The sequence below is a fragment of the Rhipicephalus microplus genome, chromosome 5, assembly GCF_043290135.1.
Source record: "Rhipicephalus microplus isolate Deutch F79 chromosome 5, USDA_Rmic, whole genome shotgun sequence".
NCBI lineage: Eukaryota > Metazoa > Arthropoda > Arachnida > Ixodida > Ixodidae > Rhipicephalus > Rhipicephalus microplus.
This window is the reverse complement of record NC_134704.1, coordinates 130,865,763-130,882,267: the sequence shown is the minus strand read 5'-3', so window position 1 is coordinate 130,882,267 and position 16,505 is coordinate 130,865,763. Positions and strand designations below refer to the sequence as shown.

General features: G+C 47.8%; 1 protein-coding gene across 1 annotated transcript in view; it reads right to left on the bottom strand.

The window, feature by feature from the left end:
- The window catches only part of LOC142817573 (glutamate receptor ionotropic, kainate 3-like), a 217,346-nt gene that overhangs the window by 188,652 nt on the left and 12,189 nt on the right, over positions 1 to 16,505 (bottom strand). The window contains exons 2-3 of the mRNA XM_075894616.1: positions 7,699 to 7,956; positions 3,574 to 3,752 (exon numbers count right to left, since the gene is read on the bottom strand). Coding sequence (XP_075750731.1) covers positions 3,574 to 3,752; positions 7,699 to 7,956 — 437 coding nt within the window. The remainder of the gene's footprint in view (positions 1 to 3,573; positions 3,753 to 7,698; positions 7,957 to 16,505) is intronic.

Sequence of the window (16,505 nt, the reverse complement as noted above, 5' to 3'; positions counted from 1 at the left end):
CAAGCTCCTTGCCAATAACAAGTGAAGTCTCCTTTCGGTGGAGGCTGGAAGTTCGTGCAGCAGAGGCAGTGAGTAAGTTACGATGGGGCGTATCCAGGCAACATGTAGGGCTAATAACGACTCTGTAGTACCACCCCATTTGGCCCTGCAGAGATGCCGGAGGATTCGAATGGCCTGATTCCCTTTTTGTTCCAGGGACTGGACATGAGGCGACCATGTCAGTCTCCTGTCTAAAATTACTCCCAAGAATTTATGAGTTTTAACCATTTGAATAGGCTGATTTGCAGAATAATCTGGAAATTATCAGGTCTTTTTAATGTAAACGGAAGTATGGCTGCAACGGTGAGGTAGTTAGAATTTTTGTTCACACCGTCTTCCACGCTTTCTTCGTCGCTTGAGTCTTCGTGATGGAGTCAAAGTCAATAATTGGGGGACCCTTAAAATTCGCCTGTAAGAGTTACACTCGATAGCGAAATGCGGTTCTAGAACGCCTTTCAACCGCTAAGTGCATACTTAATATTATGCACAAACACAAACACACACACACACACACACACACATACACAATTGATAGATATGTGTGGTTTAACGTCCCAAAGCCACCATATGATCATGAGAGAAGCCGTAGTGGAGGGCTCCAGAAATTTATACCACCCCGGGTTTTTAACGTGCACCCAAATCTGAGCACACGGGCCTACAACATTTCCGCCTTCATTGGAAATGCAGCCGCCGCAACCGGGATTCGAACCCGCGACCTGCGGGTCAGCAGCTGAGTACCTTAGCCACTAGACCACCGCGGCGGGGCCACACACACACACACACGCACGCACACACACACGCACACACGCTCGCACACACACACACACACACACGCGCGCACGCATGAACGCACACACACACACACACGCACACGCAGACACACACATGCACACACAAACACACACACACGCACGTACACACACACGCACGCACACATACCCACACGCACACACACGCACGCACACACACACACACACACAGACACACACACACACACGCGCGCACGCACACACACACACACGGACACACACACGCACGCAAGCACGCACACACACACGCACACACACACACGCACACACACGCGCGCACGCACGCACGCACACACACACACACACACACGCGAGCGCACGCACACGCACACACACACACGCACGCCACCACACACACACGCACGCACGCGCGCACGCACGCACGCACGCACACACACACATACACGCACGCCACCACACGCACGCACGCACGGACACACACAGGCACACACACACACGCACGCACACGCACGCACACGCGCACACACACACGCACGCACGCACACACACATACACACACACGCACACACACGCACGCGCGCAAGCGTGACGTATCTCTAGTAAGGGTACAGGTTTTCGGTGTATTTAGCAGCACATTTATAACAACTTCATGAAAATATTGTACAGTGATATAGTCACATGGTCCTGTACTATGAACTGCGCACAGCCGTGACACTTTTATTTGTAAATGGTCTCATTCTGTCGTCCGCCTTGCGTCAGTTATCTGGCAATTGTTCGACTTGTTCTTCTGGATACCTCTTCCGACCAACCGCAACAAACATCTTCTTATGGTTGGTGAAACGGCGACTGTATAGTACTTCACTCCTTTAATGGTGTCGTAAGAATCAAAAGCTAAATCTATGCAGGTGTCGCGGTTTGTTGAAATGGCATTTCCTTGAAGGGGCATAAAGAGTCTCACAATGCCTCACAGATGGCAGCACACTATCTAGCGTTTGCTGTTTGCTTCATCAACGTCTCTGGAAAGGCGTGATATATTTTCCGCTAGATAGGTATAGTTGTTCACTTTTAGAGCTGTTTGAAAGTTCCTGTGTGTATTTAGCGGCGATGGCTGCGCTATCCCGGCCTTTTTCGACATAATTTGATGGCCTCCCAAATGCGCCTAGAAATCGCCGAATGGGCTCGTGTTTTCATTGTTACACCTGTCTAACAAAATTCGTTGATGAGACTCCTTCCACTACATGGCATTTTATGTAGTGTTCTTCCCGAAGCAGCTGCAAGTAAGATTGTGCCTCTTTGGTACGACACCTGCTTGCCACGCGAATGGCCCGGCCCGGCTTCGAGTCTCAGTGAGAGCAAAGGTTTTATTCTTTTTTGTTATTTGCTTCTTTCTCGATTTTTCGCTCACGGGCGATTTTTCGCTCACAACCAGTGGTGCCGAAGGCGGAATTTCTGCGACACGAGCTCTCTAATGCTATCGCTTTAAAATACGCATCGTAGACGACGTCGTCGTCGCATATGGTGATCGTACTGGTAACACACCGCAACACTTGCAATACCGACTTACACGTGCGGACCACGCGTCAAGTAAGACTCGCAACACCGACCGCGTGCGTAGGGTGCTGTTCGGTAGCAGACGACGATACTTCGCCTTCGGCTTGTGATGTCACGCACGGCATAACAAAATATCGGTCGCCGGTGGAGGGCCGATTTAACAGCCGATGACTTCTACGGCTTATTGTGGACTGAAATAATCTCTTACAATCCAGTTTTCACCCGTGTACAAGGATATTTGAACCTCTACTTTTGTTTTTTGTTTTTTGCCGAAAACCAGATGATCATGTCATGACCGCTTTAATAAAGACACTATATACCTGACGTATGGTCCCCAGCGTGAGATGCGACGAATCGGTAGCAATTTTCAACATTCATGTATTGCTGTCACAACAGTGGGCGAGAAGCAAGTGTGAGTTCGGATCGAAGTGGGCGGTCGCAACTGCACGGGCGCTGCCTTCTAAACCCAGCTACTGGCGCTTACGGCCGCGGTCGCTTCACTGGCCCAATAGGTTAGCTTGAGAAATTAAATGGGACAAGGCCAGTTTACGATCACGTGATAAGAAATGGCAGCGCGCGGGCGCCACAGCGAAAAATTGTCTATACAGCTTGGGCGTGAGCCTACGAAGTCTTGGCTTTTTGGGAACAGCAATGGAAAGCTGAACACGCTCGTGACAGAAATGAGAAATGGTTAGAACAGTATTGGTTGCAGCAAACCACAGAGAATGGTAAAAAATAAATAGCCAAACAAGTTCGGCCATTCGGAGAGCTGTGAATTCGAGATTTCTTTAGGGTAAGATGGATTTATTCGAAGTAGACAAAGGATTAGGCTAACTTGAGAAAAGAAAGGGGGGAAGAAGGAATTTTTTTCACTATCTTGATTTTTTGTCGAGCCTGGTGGCACACATGTCACAACCTTGTTGTAAAGTGGATGCTCATATAGCATCAAGCCATTCATTCAACAGAAAACTGACAACGACCCGCCTACGAGCGATTTAATGACTCTAGCTCAGAAAAGGCATTAGTCCCGGGTTCGAAATCCGCACCAGGATGAAATTTCTGGCTACCTACATGAATTCCTTGTTGCTTCGCGCTGAAAAGCACTAGTTGCTTATTCCTCCTTCTCGAATTGCGGTTCTATCTTGCTGCGATACTCCAGTTTTACGTTTAACCGGAATAACCGCAAATACTGCCTTAGAAGACTTTCTCTTACCTTTTCCATAAATGCGTCGACATCCACAGTGTCGAGATCGAGAAGAACGCGTAGTTCCCGTTTGCGTTTGAGGTCTTTGAGCACCGTTTCGTAGCTCCCTTCATCAGGGCATTGGACAAGACGCACTTTGGCCGGCGGCCGTTGACCGTACTTGAGAACTTCTCTGAGTCGCGTAAAGCCTGTGAACGCAACAAGAAAACAGATATAGCATGAAAGTCGATACCACTGAAGGTGGCGTAATAAAGGGTTCTGAAAAATCAACTTTTGCACCATATTTTAGTTTTATGCTATGCCGTAAATCCTTTCATGGGTTGGTCCCCAAAACATTTTAAAAATACATCAATGATGACTGCCTTAACTAAGGTACGTACACATGCGTTCTTATGCGTATTGAAGATGAAATATTTGTTTGATCGAGGCCGCGGTGGTTGAATTTTGATGGAGGCAAAAAGGTTGAGGCCCGTGTACTGTGCGATGTAAGCGTACATTAGAGAACACCTTCCCGGATTGTTCCACTATGGCGTCCCTCATGCTCATATCACAGTTTTGAAACTTCAAACCTCCCACATTGTTACTAAGACGAAATAGGCTGTGACACTCCATTTACTGCTTTGTGCAAATGAAAGACATCACTAGGCTACAAACTATGAGGTATTACGCTTAGCTATTAATGAGATATGGTCTGTTTTGTATCCTGGTATTTGGTAAGCCCAAATTGTAGCATGCCCGAACGAACACCGTTGACCACAAAGGTGATAAAAGGTATTCGTATTATAACACGCCTGTTAGACTGACCGATCAATAAAGTATAATTGCATCCACAGCTCACGCACACCGCGACAAACTTAGCTATTTTATTTTATTTGCTTTATTTTGTACAATACTGCTCACAGTAGTCAAAGCAGGAGAGGCTGTACATAAACAGACATCAAAAAATGCTAAGATCAAAATTTTATGCGTAGTAACGGTGAAGAAGATGGTAATAAACTCCACTGTGTGATTGTTCGCTGAAAGAATGAGTACTTATATAGATTAGTTCTTGCGAATACAGGTTTGATGCATTGGCTGTGCTTGTGACGTGCGGCTTGAGCGATGTGTTTCAAAAAGGAATCGTTAGCGTTCGTTCTGATTTTACCGAAATAAACCGAAGAAATTTAAATGAGTTTTGCTTTCCCCTTTGAGATAGTGGCTCTAACTCAGTCATCGTTAGCATATCTGGCGGTGAATAAAGGCGTCTTCAAGCCCCGCCGCGGTGATCTAGCAGCTAAGGTACTCGGCTGCTGACCCGCAGGGCGCGGGTTCGAATCCCGGCTGCGGCGGCTGCATTTCCGATGGAGGCGGAAATGTTGTAGGCCCGTGTGCTCAGATTTGGGTGGACGTTAAAGAACCCCAGGTGGTCAAAATTTCCGGAGCCCTCCACTACGGCGTCTCTCATAATCATATCGTGGTTTTGGGACGTTAAACCCCAAAAATCAATCAATCAATAAAGGCGTCTGAAACGTTCGTAAACGTAGCGGACGGCTAAAATTTGAGTTTTTCCGGCTTTTTCTACGGCGACTTGGGTATAACGATCCAAAACATCCCCACCATATTGCGAAGAGGGTCTAATAATTGTTTTGTACGTCATCAACCAAAGAGTAGGGGCAGGGGGATTCGCCCAACTTGTGTTCTAGGAGTTTCACTTACTTGCGATAAAACTATCTATTTTCGTGCTTTCATTCCAAGCGTTAATGATCGCCTCTGGATTTGAGCGCTACACCGGGAGGCCAATCTCCGCTTTGAAAGCTCCACTTTCGAAAGATTTAATTGGATTTAGGAAACTGTCGGAACCCTTTGACCTTGGCAATTGTCTGCTAAGCCTAATTACATCATATACGGCATTTCACAGAAGATTAGAAAAGATGAAGGGAAGAGACATAATCGCTACAGTGCTATTAGAATGAGAAATTGTCGCTTTATTTTTGCCAATAGACCGTAAAAGAAAGTTGAAGGTGAAGAACACCTAATGTCCGTGTTTTGCGCGCCTGTACAACGACACGATTATGAGGAAGTTAGTGTGAAGGGAAGAAATGCTTGAAATGAAAGTGGCTGAAGAGTGCAATGAAGGGACGCAGTAACCCTCTCACAGGCCAGGACACCACAACTGCGACATTGGCGGAGATGAGGGGAAAAGGCAGGGAAAGAATTAGAGGAGAGTGGACGGCTTGGGATTTTGGTGTAACAGAGGACTGGCAGCACACAAGACCCTACTGGTTTGGGGTGGGGGACAAGATGACAATAAAACAATTTAGGTCATATAGACTTAATTGACATCGCAAAAAGTCAAACAAGGACAAAGCCGAAAAAAAAGGAATACGAAAAAGTCGTTTGAACTCCCCTGACGGAAGCCTTGTTAATCATCTTGTTCTCAAGCACTGTTCAGTATGGCTTGTTCGCAAGGCTCATTTCGTCAAGAAAGACAAAGCGTGCTTTTCGTATTTGCTGTCAATTGCTTTTTACGACGTTACTTCTCGAGCTGACGGTCTCCCATCAAGACCTTGAATTCAGAGTTATTTAAGTTGTCTTTACGTTAAACTGCACTTACTTTCCTGTATTTCACCTCTGTTCAAATGGCCACGCCTTCGTTTCGAATCGTACCCTCGCCCTCGATATCAGCGGCGCTATACTTCAGCCACAGCGCTCCGATTGTGCGTCAGAGGAAAGTGATGGAAGATGTCTCCATGCAAAATGGAAGCAAGACCTCTTACAACATATTGTAGGTAAAAAATTCGGCTCCAGAGAACAGGATTAAGATCAACGTTAGTCAATTTCATTACCAATGACTAACCAAATCAACTGAATCACACGCGAAAACTTCGTAGTCACAGAAAGTAACTTGAGGAAATGGACTGGACACCACCGTGAGGCAAATCGCTAGCTCTTTCTAATGGAAACAAGAGTATCCTAAATTGTTTTTTAGAAAAGTTTACTTTTCAGGCAAGTAATTAACTGGGCATAGACACGCCACACATCTCTTTTTACTGTTACTGCGCAGTAGCTTCTTGCACAAAATTTCATGTGTGTATATTGTCCTTATTCCTCATTATTAAGGGCTCCTAAACGGCCTCCTAAAATAAACAAAAACAGTTGTTTATTGTCTCTAGGCGCTTTTCCTCCTTTTGACGCACTTAGTCACACAACAACAGTGATCCATCTGGCGTAATTGCAGTATCTACTCTCGATGTCATACAAATAGGCAAAATGTGACTTGTAAATTATCTCCTACACTTGCCGTAGAGCCAGACGCCATTCTTCCTTGTCTCGCATGACTTTTCTCCGCCATCAACTGATTTTGCTTCACTTTTTATGTTTCAGACTGCGCAAGCATAGGTGAGTGCGCGTAGCCGACAAGCGCTAAATACTGATTGGCGCTCCGCTTAGTGCTTACTATATACACGCTGTTTACACAATGAGTGACGATCGAGGAATACAGCCTGTAGGAAGGGTAGTGAAGAGGAGAAAGAAACCCCTTCCACGAGTATGAACTCGGAGAGCTTAGGCGCTCCAAAATACCCCTATCTGTTAGTGATCCTAAAGCCGATTTTCAAGTGTACTCATTTAGATATGGCTTTAATTATTCTTCATCTCTTCCATACGGCTATAATATAACAAGCGTAAAGCTCTAGATCCCTCATCAAACAGCGAAATTCATTGTCGGCGTCAACATGAGCAATGCGGAACATCATGACCTAGTGAATACGTCGAAACATAACCTTATCGTGATGTCCCAGATAAGCGAAGTTTCTTCTGTAATCATGACGCCCCCGTGACTTCGTATACCGTGAGGCCACACGTTGACGTCATCGCATGGCAACGCCACTTGCTCAAATATGGGCCGATCGCTTAAGCAGCGCTAAATCGCGTTAGGTGAACAGAACTTTCCGAGAAGTGTTTGGATAATGCATTATCATTACATGAACTGAGAATGAAATAAAGATGCTTTCGAATTTGCGAATACACTTGGGGCCCTGGGAGTTTCTGCATGGGTATTGTGCTTCTTGCTGTGCGCATTGATATGCGTACTCATGTATGCAGCCCCTCCATCTGCGACTCCCTATGCACGCAGACGTCAGCTATGGAACTTACTCGAGTGGTTCCGGTACACGAGCGTAAAAGAAGTCCAGTCCAACGCTAGCACCAAGTCCAGTAGGGCCTTGCCCACTTGCTCGGGGTCCGGATAGAAGGACAGGGCGAAAGGGTGGCCACTGTCGGTGCCGTCGTCGCAACGGCGCACGCGCAAGAAGGGCACGTGAAACCGCGCGCAGGCGGAACGCACTACGGCCGCCGCTTGCGAAGACTGCAGGCTTAGCACGGCGCGGGCACCCTTCTCCACCAGGCGGCACACTGCAAGAGTGAAATATAGAGGTGATGTGGTGGAGCTCTTGACCCAACACAATGTCGCTAGTAAGATCGACAGCATCGTAGACAAAAAGCGGCCAACGCACTGCACTCGCGGAGAGAAGAGGGGCAATTTTAGGCTAAGTAACTCTAATACTCTCCATTCTATCGTTCTCGCTTAAATATTGCCATAATGTCTTCTTGAACATGTAGGATTGGAGCCAATGTTATCTTTAAAGAGCGCATTTATCGCGACACGACCTGGTGGTCTCAAAAAATTTCGCTTATCGGTCACCTGGTATCGTGTTTGAATCCGTGACTACTGCACCGGCGCCGAATTTTTCAACCCAAACGTGGCAGCGTCGACCGCCCAGAATATAAGGAGCGTTTAACGGAGGCGCAGCGTTGCAATGAACAATTCTGTGCAGCTGTCTTCTGACAGGCTTGTTCGTGGGAACCAGACGCCGGGTCAGACAAAATAGGCCTTTACACAGTCGGCGGTCGATGCTCGCACACTCCGAGAAAAAAGTTTGTAGCTGTTCGTTTTTTAATGCAAAGCATTCAGCAAACTGCAGGTGCCTCGAGCGTTTCAATCAATCAATCAATCAATCTATCTATCTATCTATCTATCTATCTATCTATCTATCTATCTATATATCTATCTATCTATCTATCTATCTATCTATCTTTCTATCTATACATCTAGCTATCTGTCTATCTTTCGATCTATCTATCTTTCTATCTATCTATATCTATATATATATATATATATATATATATATATATATATATATATATATATATATATATATATAAATATAGATATATATAGATATATAGATGGATATATATATATATATATTTATATATATTTATATATTTATATATATATATATATATATCCATCTATATATCTATCTATCTATCTATCTATCTATCTATCTATCTATCTATATAACCACCTACGTCTGGGTGCTCTCGTGATCGCCTCCTCAACTTGTGATAAACCAAATTTAGTTTGCAACCGTGGGAAAGTTTGAAGAATATTGCTACGGGGAGAAGGCGTCTGAAAAATGCCTTTACTTTCGGTAAACAGGCAGGCATAAAATATGGAGCCCGGTCTGCACGAACTCGCCCTAAACATCGTCCTCTTTTCTACAATGTTCATTTGTGGTACCCCGTAGCATCACCCCCGGCGGCGAAGGCACCGTCTCGGTGCTTGGTTGGTCTGAGTAATATCGTTTCACCCGAGTGACGTGAACAACGTCAGAACACGATCGCGCGCTGGTGGCGTTAAGAGGTTCAATTTCATATGTCACATCGGCGACTTGGCGCACCACACGGTACGGACCCGAGTACGGTGAAGTCAGCTTTTCGCACAGGCCAACTCGCCGCGATGGCGTCCCGATTCTCGGCCACTTTGATATATGCGCTCCAACGGAAGTGCGTACTGACGCCAGCGGCCACGGAATCGGAGCCATTTTGGCACAACGACAGCATGGCTGCGAGCGCGTTATTGCATACGCTAGCCATCTTTTATCGCCAGCAGAGCGAAATTCAGTCAAGGTGACTGTGTCACCTTGACTGAATTGGACATCACCATGGCACGCGTTGTAGACCTGTCGTTGTCGTTCCTGCGAATCGCTCAGACGCTGGCGAGCAATCTCACGTGCCTCTAGAGCTCTAGAAATCACATCGCGGGCATATTCTGACGTGTGGCCAACGGCAGGAAGGAGTGTGTCGAAAGGCAACGTAGGTTCTCGTCCGTACAGGAGGAAAAATGGCGAGAAACCTACAGTGTCATGTCGAGACCTATTATAGGCAAACGTTACAAATGGAAGGGCGGAGTCCCAGTCAAGATGGTCGGAAGAAACGCACATGGCGAGCATGTCCGTGATGGTTCTATTTAGCCGCTCCGTGAGCCTGTTGGTTTGAGGATGATACGCCGTTGTGAACTCGTGCTTTGTAGCGCAAGAGTGCAATATGTCTTGGATAACTTGTGATAAAAAGTAGCGACACCGATCGGTAAGCAGTTGCCGAGGAGCGCCGTGGTGTAATATGACGTCTTCTAGAAGAAAGTCAGCGACGTTGGTCGCACAACTGGTAGGAACGGCCCGTGTAATGGCATACCGAGTAGTGTAATCCGTGGCGGCTGCTATCCACTTGTTTCCGCTGGCCGATAAAGGAAACGGTCCTAGTAAGTCAACACCTACCCTATAAAATGGTTCGGATGGGATCTAAATGGGCTGAAGGCGTCCCGCTGGAAGAGTTGCTGGTTTTTTGCGGTGTTGACAGGATTCGCATGAGGCGACGTAACGGCAGACGGATCGGTAAATACCGGGCCAAAAGAAGCGACGTCGAACGCGGTCATAAGTTCTTGAAACTCCCAGGTGACCAGCTGTCGGAATATCATGCAACTGTGCAAGGACAGTCTGACGCATATGTTGTGGTATGACCAACAGCAGTTCAGGTCCGTCAGGATGCATGCTGTAGCGATATAAGACGCCATCTTGGAGCAGGAATACGGAGAGACGGAGGAGTTGTGGGACCACTAAGCCGAAGGATTATATCTCTGAGGTGAGGATCACGGCGTTGCTGATCTCCGATGTTGCTAAACGCGGAAAGTGCCAAAACGCAAGTAGACTCATCGCTCTCAGAAAGTCTGCTGGGTCTACTGGATGACGCGACAAGCAATCAGCATCCTCATGGTGGCGACCTGATTTGTAGACAACCGTGTAGGAATTTTCCTGTAGCCGTAGAGCCCACCGGCCGAGACGTCCACTAGGATCTTTCAAGGACGACAACCAGCATAAGTCGTGGTGATCAGTGACAACCGTGAACGGGCGTCCATACAAATACGGCCGAAATTTAGCCACTGCCCAGACGAGTGCGAGGCATTCGCGTTCTGTGATGGAGTAATTTCGCTCTGCTGGCGATAAAAGACGGCTAGCGTATGCAATAACGCGCTCGCAGCCATGCTGTCGTTGTGCCAAAACGGCTCCGATTCCGTGGCCGCTGGCGTCGGTACGCACTTTCGTTGGAGCGCATATATCGAGGTGGCCGACAATCGGTGGCGTCGTAAGTCTACTCGTCAGTTCAACGAATGCTCTGGTTTGTTCAGGTCCCCACACAAAAGTCACATTTTTTTAGTAGTTCCGTGAGCGGTCGTGCGACGTCACCAAATTACGCAAAATCTACGAAAGTAAGAACAAAGGCCCACAAAGCTTCGAACATCGTTCGCAGAGGTCGGCACAGGGAAATCTTTGACGGCACGGATTTTCTCAGGATCGGGACGAACACGAGAAGAATCGACAAGGTGTCCAAGGACAGTGAGCTGCCGGCGGCCGAAGTGACAATTAGACGAGTTTAGTTGGAGCCCTGCTTTGCGAAAAACCGAAAGAATTGTTGAGAGACGCTCGAGGTGAGTTTCGAAAGTTGGCGAAAAAAACAATGACGTCATCAAGGTAGCATAAGCAGATTGACCACTTGAAATCGTGAAGAAGAGCGTCCATCATTCGTTCGAATATAGCGGGGGCATCGCATAACCCGAACGGCATTACTTTGAACTGATAGAGCCCGTCGGGAGTTATAAATGCCGTCTTTTAATGGTCCAGATCATCTACTGATATCTGCCAGTACCCGGAACGAAGGTCGATGGAAGAGAAATAATTTGCTCCACTAAGGCAGTCAAGAGCGTCGTCTACCCGCGGCAGAGGATACACGTCTTTTTTTGTAACCTTGTTAAGATTTCTGTAGTCGACACAGAAGCGCCAGCTGTTATCCTTCTTTCTCACAAGCACAATGGGCGAAGCCCAAGGACTTGAAGAAGGTTCAATGATGTCTCGGGCAAGCATCTTGTCGACTTCTTGCTGGATCACGTGGCGCTCGGTGGAGGAAACTCGATAGGGTCACCGGCGTACTGGATTTGCATCACCGTTGTTGATCCGATGCTTTACGAGGGTCGTTTGACCTAAGGGTCGGTCGCAGAGATCAAAGACGTCTTGATACGACGCAAGAAGGCTAGAAGCGCCGACACGTGCTCGGCCGGGAGATCAGAGGCAATCATTCCAGTTATGCAGTCTAGTGTACTGCGCGACTGAATACTTGCAGATGACGGTGTATCCTCTGTTAAGGCCGATATGTGGCAGTCGCCGGCCGGGGCAAGGGTTGCAAGGGATATTCCTCATGGCAGCACTTCAGAGCAAAGTTCAAAGTTCACAATAGGGAGACATGCCGCGTTGTTCTTCATTGTGATGATGGTGTGGGGGAACGCAATATTGAGCGAACAGAGTACTGTAGGATTAGGCGAAATGACATAATCGCCGTCAGCCACAGGTGGATCAGAAGAGACGTCGATATACGTCACAGCTCGACAAGATAAGCGAACAAAGTCGGCGGAGCATAGCTTTGGTGGCGCAGGATCAGGAGGGTCAACGGCGTGTGATAGAAAAAGCTGAACAACACCAGCAGAACAGTCAATTAGGGCGGAATGCTCCGACAGAAAATCGAGTCCCAATATGATGTAATGTGGGCAGTGGTACAGTACGTAAAAGAGAACAGTGGTATGACGTCCAGCAACAGTGACACGGGCGGCACACATCCCGGTGACCGCTGGTGTTGCACCATCAGCTACTCGGACAAGAGTGATCGGAGCAGGAGTGAGCACTTTCTTGAGTCGAGCACAAAGGCTGGAGTTCATTACTGATATCTGAGCGCCGGTGTCAATGAGTGCTGCCACAGAAGTACCGTCAACATTCACTTTAATCAAGTTGTTGTGTCCGGGTATCGTGTGTAGAGGAATTTTGGGTCGGGTCGTCGAAGCAGGCTCACCTCTAGGAGCGGCGCCCGTCTGTTTTCTGAGGACTGGTGGTGGGAGGGTGAGGGGGAGCGACGTCGGTTGGTTGAGCGGGACATGCGTCCAGAGGGCGACGGGGAGCGGCTTGGTTGGGCGGGCCTGGATGGCGAAGCATCATCTTGTGCCGTGTAGATCGGCATCCGAGAGCCAGCATATGGGCGTCGGGTGTTGGCGTAATGCGACCATGGCTGCCAACCCCAAGAAGTGCGGCAATGACGTGAAATATGGCCCACTCGTCCACAGTTGAAGCAGATCGGCCTGTCATCGGAAGTTCGCCATTCTGCGGGGATCCGGTAACGTGGGCGGTTGTTCGGTCCGCGGGACATATTAGGTGTACTGGGCAGTCGGTAGTCAGATCGGTTAACGGGCCATAGCGTCTGAAGTCCGGCGTTGGCCAGTTCCTGGCGTACGACACTCTTGATTAAAGAAATCGTGGCGCGAGAATCGTCAGGGGCCTGGACTTGGTCAGACAGGGGAGATGCTGCCTCGATTTCGTGGCGCACGATGCGCACGATATTGTCGGAAGCAGCAGAGGCTGGTGCCAAACGGGCGTCCTCACAGGTTGATGTTGCAGCCGTGTTGGGAACACGCGAAAAGTGTGGAGTGATACGGCGACTTTTCGCGTCTTCGAAGCATCGGCATTCATTAATAACGTCGTCTACGGTCGATGAGTTTCGAAATACGAGGAGATTGAAGGCGTCATCGGCGACTCCTTTGAGGATATGCGCGACCTTTTGAGATTCCGGCATCTTGTCATCAACCTTCCGGCAGAGGGCGAGCACATGTTGTATGTATGTGACGTACGACTCGGTGCCGGACTGGAGTCGGGACGCTAGTTCTTTCTGCGCAGCACGACGACGCCCGATAGGCTTGCCGAAGAGATCGATGAGTTTCTGCTTGCAGATGTCCCAACTCGTGATATCTTCCTCGTGGTTGGAAAACCAAACTTTAGCTGTACCATCAAGGTAGAAAATAATATTGGCCAACATGAGCGTTGGATCCCAGTTGTAAAGAGCGCTCAGCCTTTCGTACAGCTGAAGCCATTCCTCCACGTCAGTACTGTCACTGCCCGAAAATGTGCCTGGGTCACGCGGTTGAGTCAGGACGAAGGTGCGGTTAGTAGCAGCTGGATGCGGTGCTGTTGGTTGCTGCGTAGTTGGACGAAGCACGGTTGGGGTAGTCTCCGAAGAATCCTCGTGTTCGTGTTGATCAGGCATCGCACAGGCAGCCAAGGAACGTCCGCTGCATAGAATCGTCGTGGTGTTGATTGTGGGAAGAACCGCACTCTCCACCAAAATGTTACGGGGAGAAGGCGTCTGAAAAATGCCTTTACTTTCGGTAAACAGGCAGGCATACAATATGGAGCCCGGTCTGCACGAGCTCGCCCTAAACATCGTCCTCTTTTCTACAATGTTCATTTGTGGTACCCCGTAGCAATATGTCTGGGTCATCATGACATGAATAAACCTGAAATCCCGTCGCGTACGTCAAATCCATCTTCTTTATGGACCTGTAGCACAGTAGCACATACACGTATACCATGGGGTACATTACGCATACGCGTATGCGCAACAGCTCATTGAAAGATGTTCTACACAAAAATGGTGAGGACAGACAATGGTCATTTAATTACGAGAACCTTAAACTATAAAAAACTGAAATGGGTAGTGTTGAGCTGATCAATATCAAGAATAAACATGGAGGTACAAGCAAGAATCGAACCCAAGGATTCTGCTTGAGAATATAAAGGTATAATCAAACCGAGATATTTTTTCCAGGTCCCGAATCTGCTTTTGAAAAAGATCCTATATATGGAAATGCAATATTGGTGAGACGTGTATTAGGGTGGCAGTTATGCCTGTCTAATTTTAAGACTCCTGTGTTTAGAAAAAACTGGTGAAAGATTTAGAGTACTTGGTACTCTACTATGGGAGGGGACTAGGCTGTCCCGTGGGCCTCACACTGATACACAAAGGACGATTATAAACGTCACTTTAGGTAACGTGAGTTGTATACTTTGCGGCATCAACTTAAGTTAGTCAACGTCGCACTAGCTAGGTAGGGCCACTGCCCTAACAAGCAGAAGCACTACATATGAGCTTACGTCATGGGATTACACATGTTGCTTTTGACATTGGTATGGAAATGTAAACAACATTTTAAAACATCATGTCAGTTAGCATCGCTAAAATATCAGTGAACATTTCTACTTAAAAGGCATTCTTAATGTGCCACGTATATTCAATTACTGAAGGTGGTCTCTCAACCTATTGATACCTGTCAGCAAAACGACTAAATTCTGGACGTCAATTTGGAGATATAGAGTTTCGTTGGACCTTTATGTATCACCCCAAGGTAACCTCCCCGGGTGTGTCTCTCTCTCTCTCTCTCACACACACACACACACACACACACACACACACACACACACACACACACACATGCGCACGGAAACGAAAAATACCAGCATATCCACGGAATGAATGATTATAAGCGGGGCGAAGCGTTCATCCGTCCGTCCACGAGTCCATTTATCCGTCCGTGCGTGCGGAAGGACTGAAGCATGAACAGACGGACGGTTAAGAGTACGGACGGAAGCACGGACGGACAGACAGACGAACGGACGGGCAGAAGCACGAATGGACGAACGCACGGACGGGCGGATGGAAGCATGTACGGACGGATGGAAGCACGGGTGGATGGACACTCGGATGGACGGACGGATGGACAGACGGCCGTAGAGAAGCATAGACAGACAGACATACTAACGGTCGAAGGGACGCACGGATGGACGTACGGAAACATGGACGGAAGCATGGGCGTATGGACGGACGCGCAGATGAATAGACACACGGACGGATGGACGCACCCTTCACCTCACTCATCATCATTCACTCCATGGAAATGCTTTGGAAACCACTAACGACATTTAGTTATATTTCCAAGGACATATACACACAACCCCATATATTGAACAACTCATAAACAAGAAGTGCCTACATACTACTTCTGTGGCTACAGAGGAGGGAACGACCCCAGCCTAAGGAGCTTCGTCCTAAGGATGCTTTATGCCAGTTATGTCTGAGTAGCTCATTAACAAAAGTACCGCTACATGCGAGATGTTGGTGGGCCGCGTGTTTGAGACCTCTGGCGTAGTGAGCTATTGAGTAGCAGTTCTTTCAGTATACACTTCAGGATAGTCCGCAACGCCAATGTTACACCCCCAAATGTTTATTTGCTGCATGGTCGAGCCGTGCCCTGAGAACTGAAGGCAGACTAGCAATCGAGAAGGGCCGTGATTACGCTGTTGCGGTTTACTTTTGAAAGTGATGCTCAAGCGTCCACCAAGTACTAGTACGGTACCCACTACGCTTTCATTCATCGTAATTTTGTGAAGCTGAGAAGGGTCTATTGTGTCATTATTCTTCATTATGTGGAGAAGTGTGTACCTGCGACACATGTGCAAGGCATTAGGGGCACTTCGTTGATGCGGTGGCTGATGACACTGAAGCATTATGGCTGAGCACTTGTCTTGGAATGTAGCCCTGCCGCAGTGATCAAGTGGCTAAGGTACTCGGCTGCTGACCCACAGGTCGCGGGTTCGAATCCTGGCTGTGGCGTCTGCATTTACGATGGAGACGGAAATACTGTAGGCCCTTGTGCTCGGATTTGGGTGAATGTTGAAGAACCCCAGGTGGTC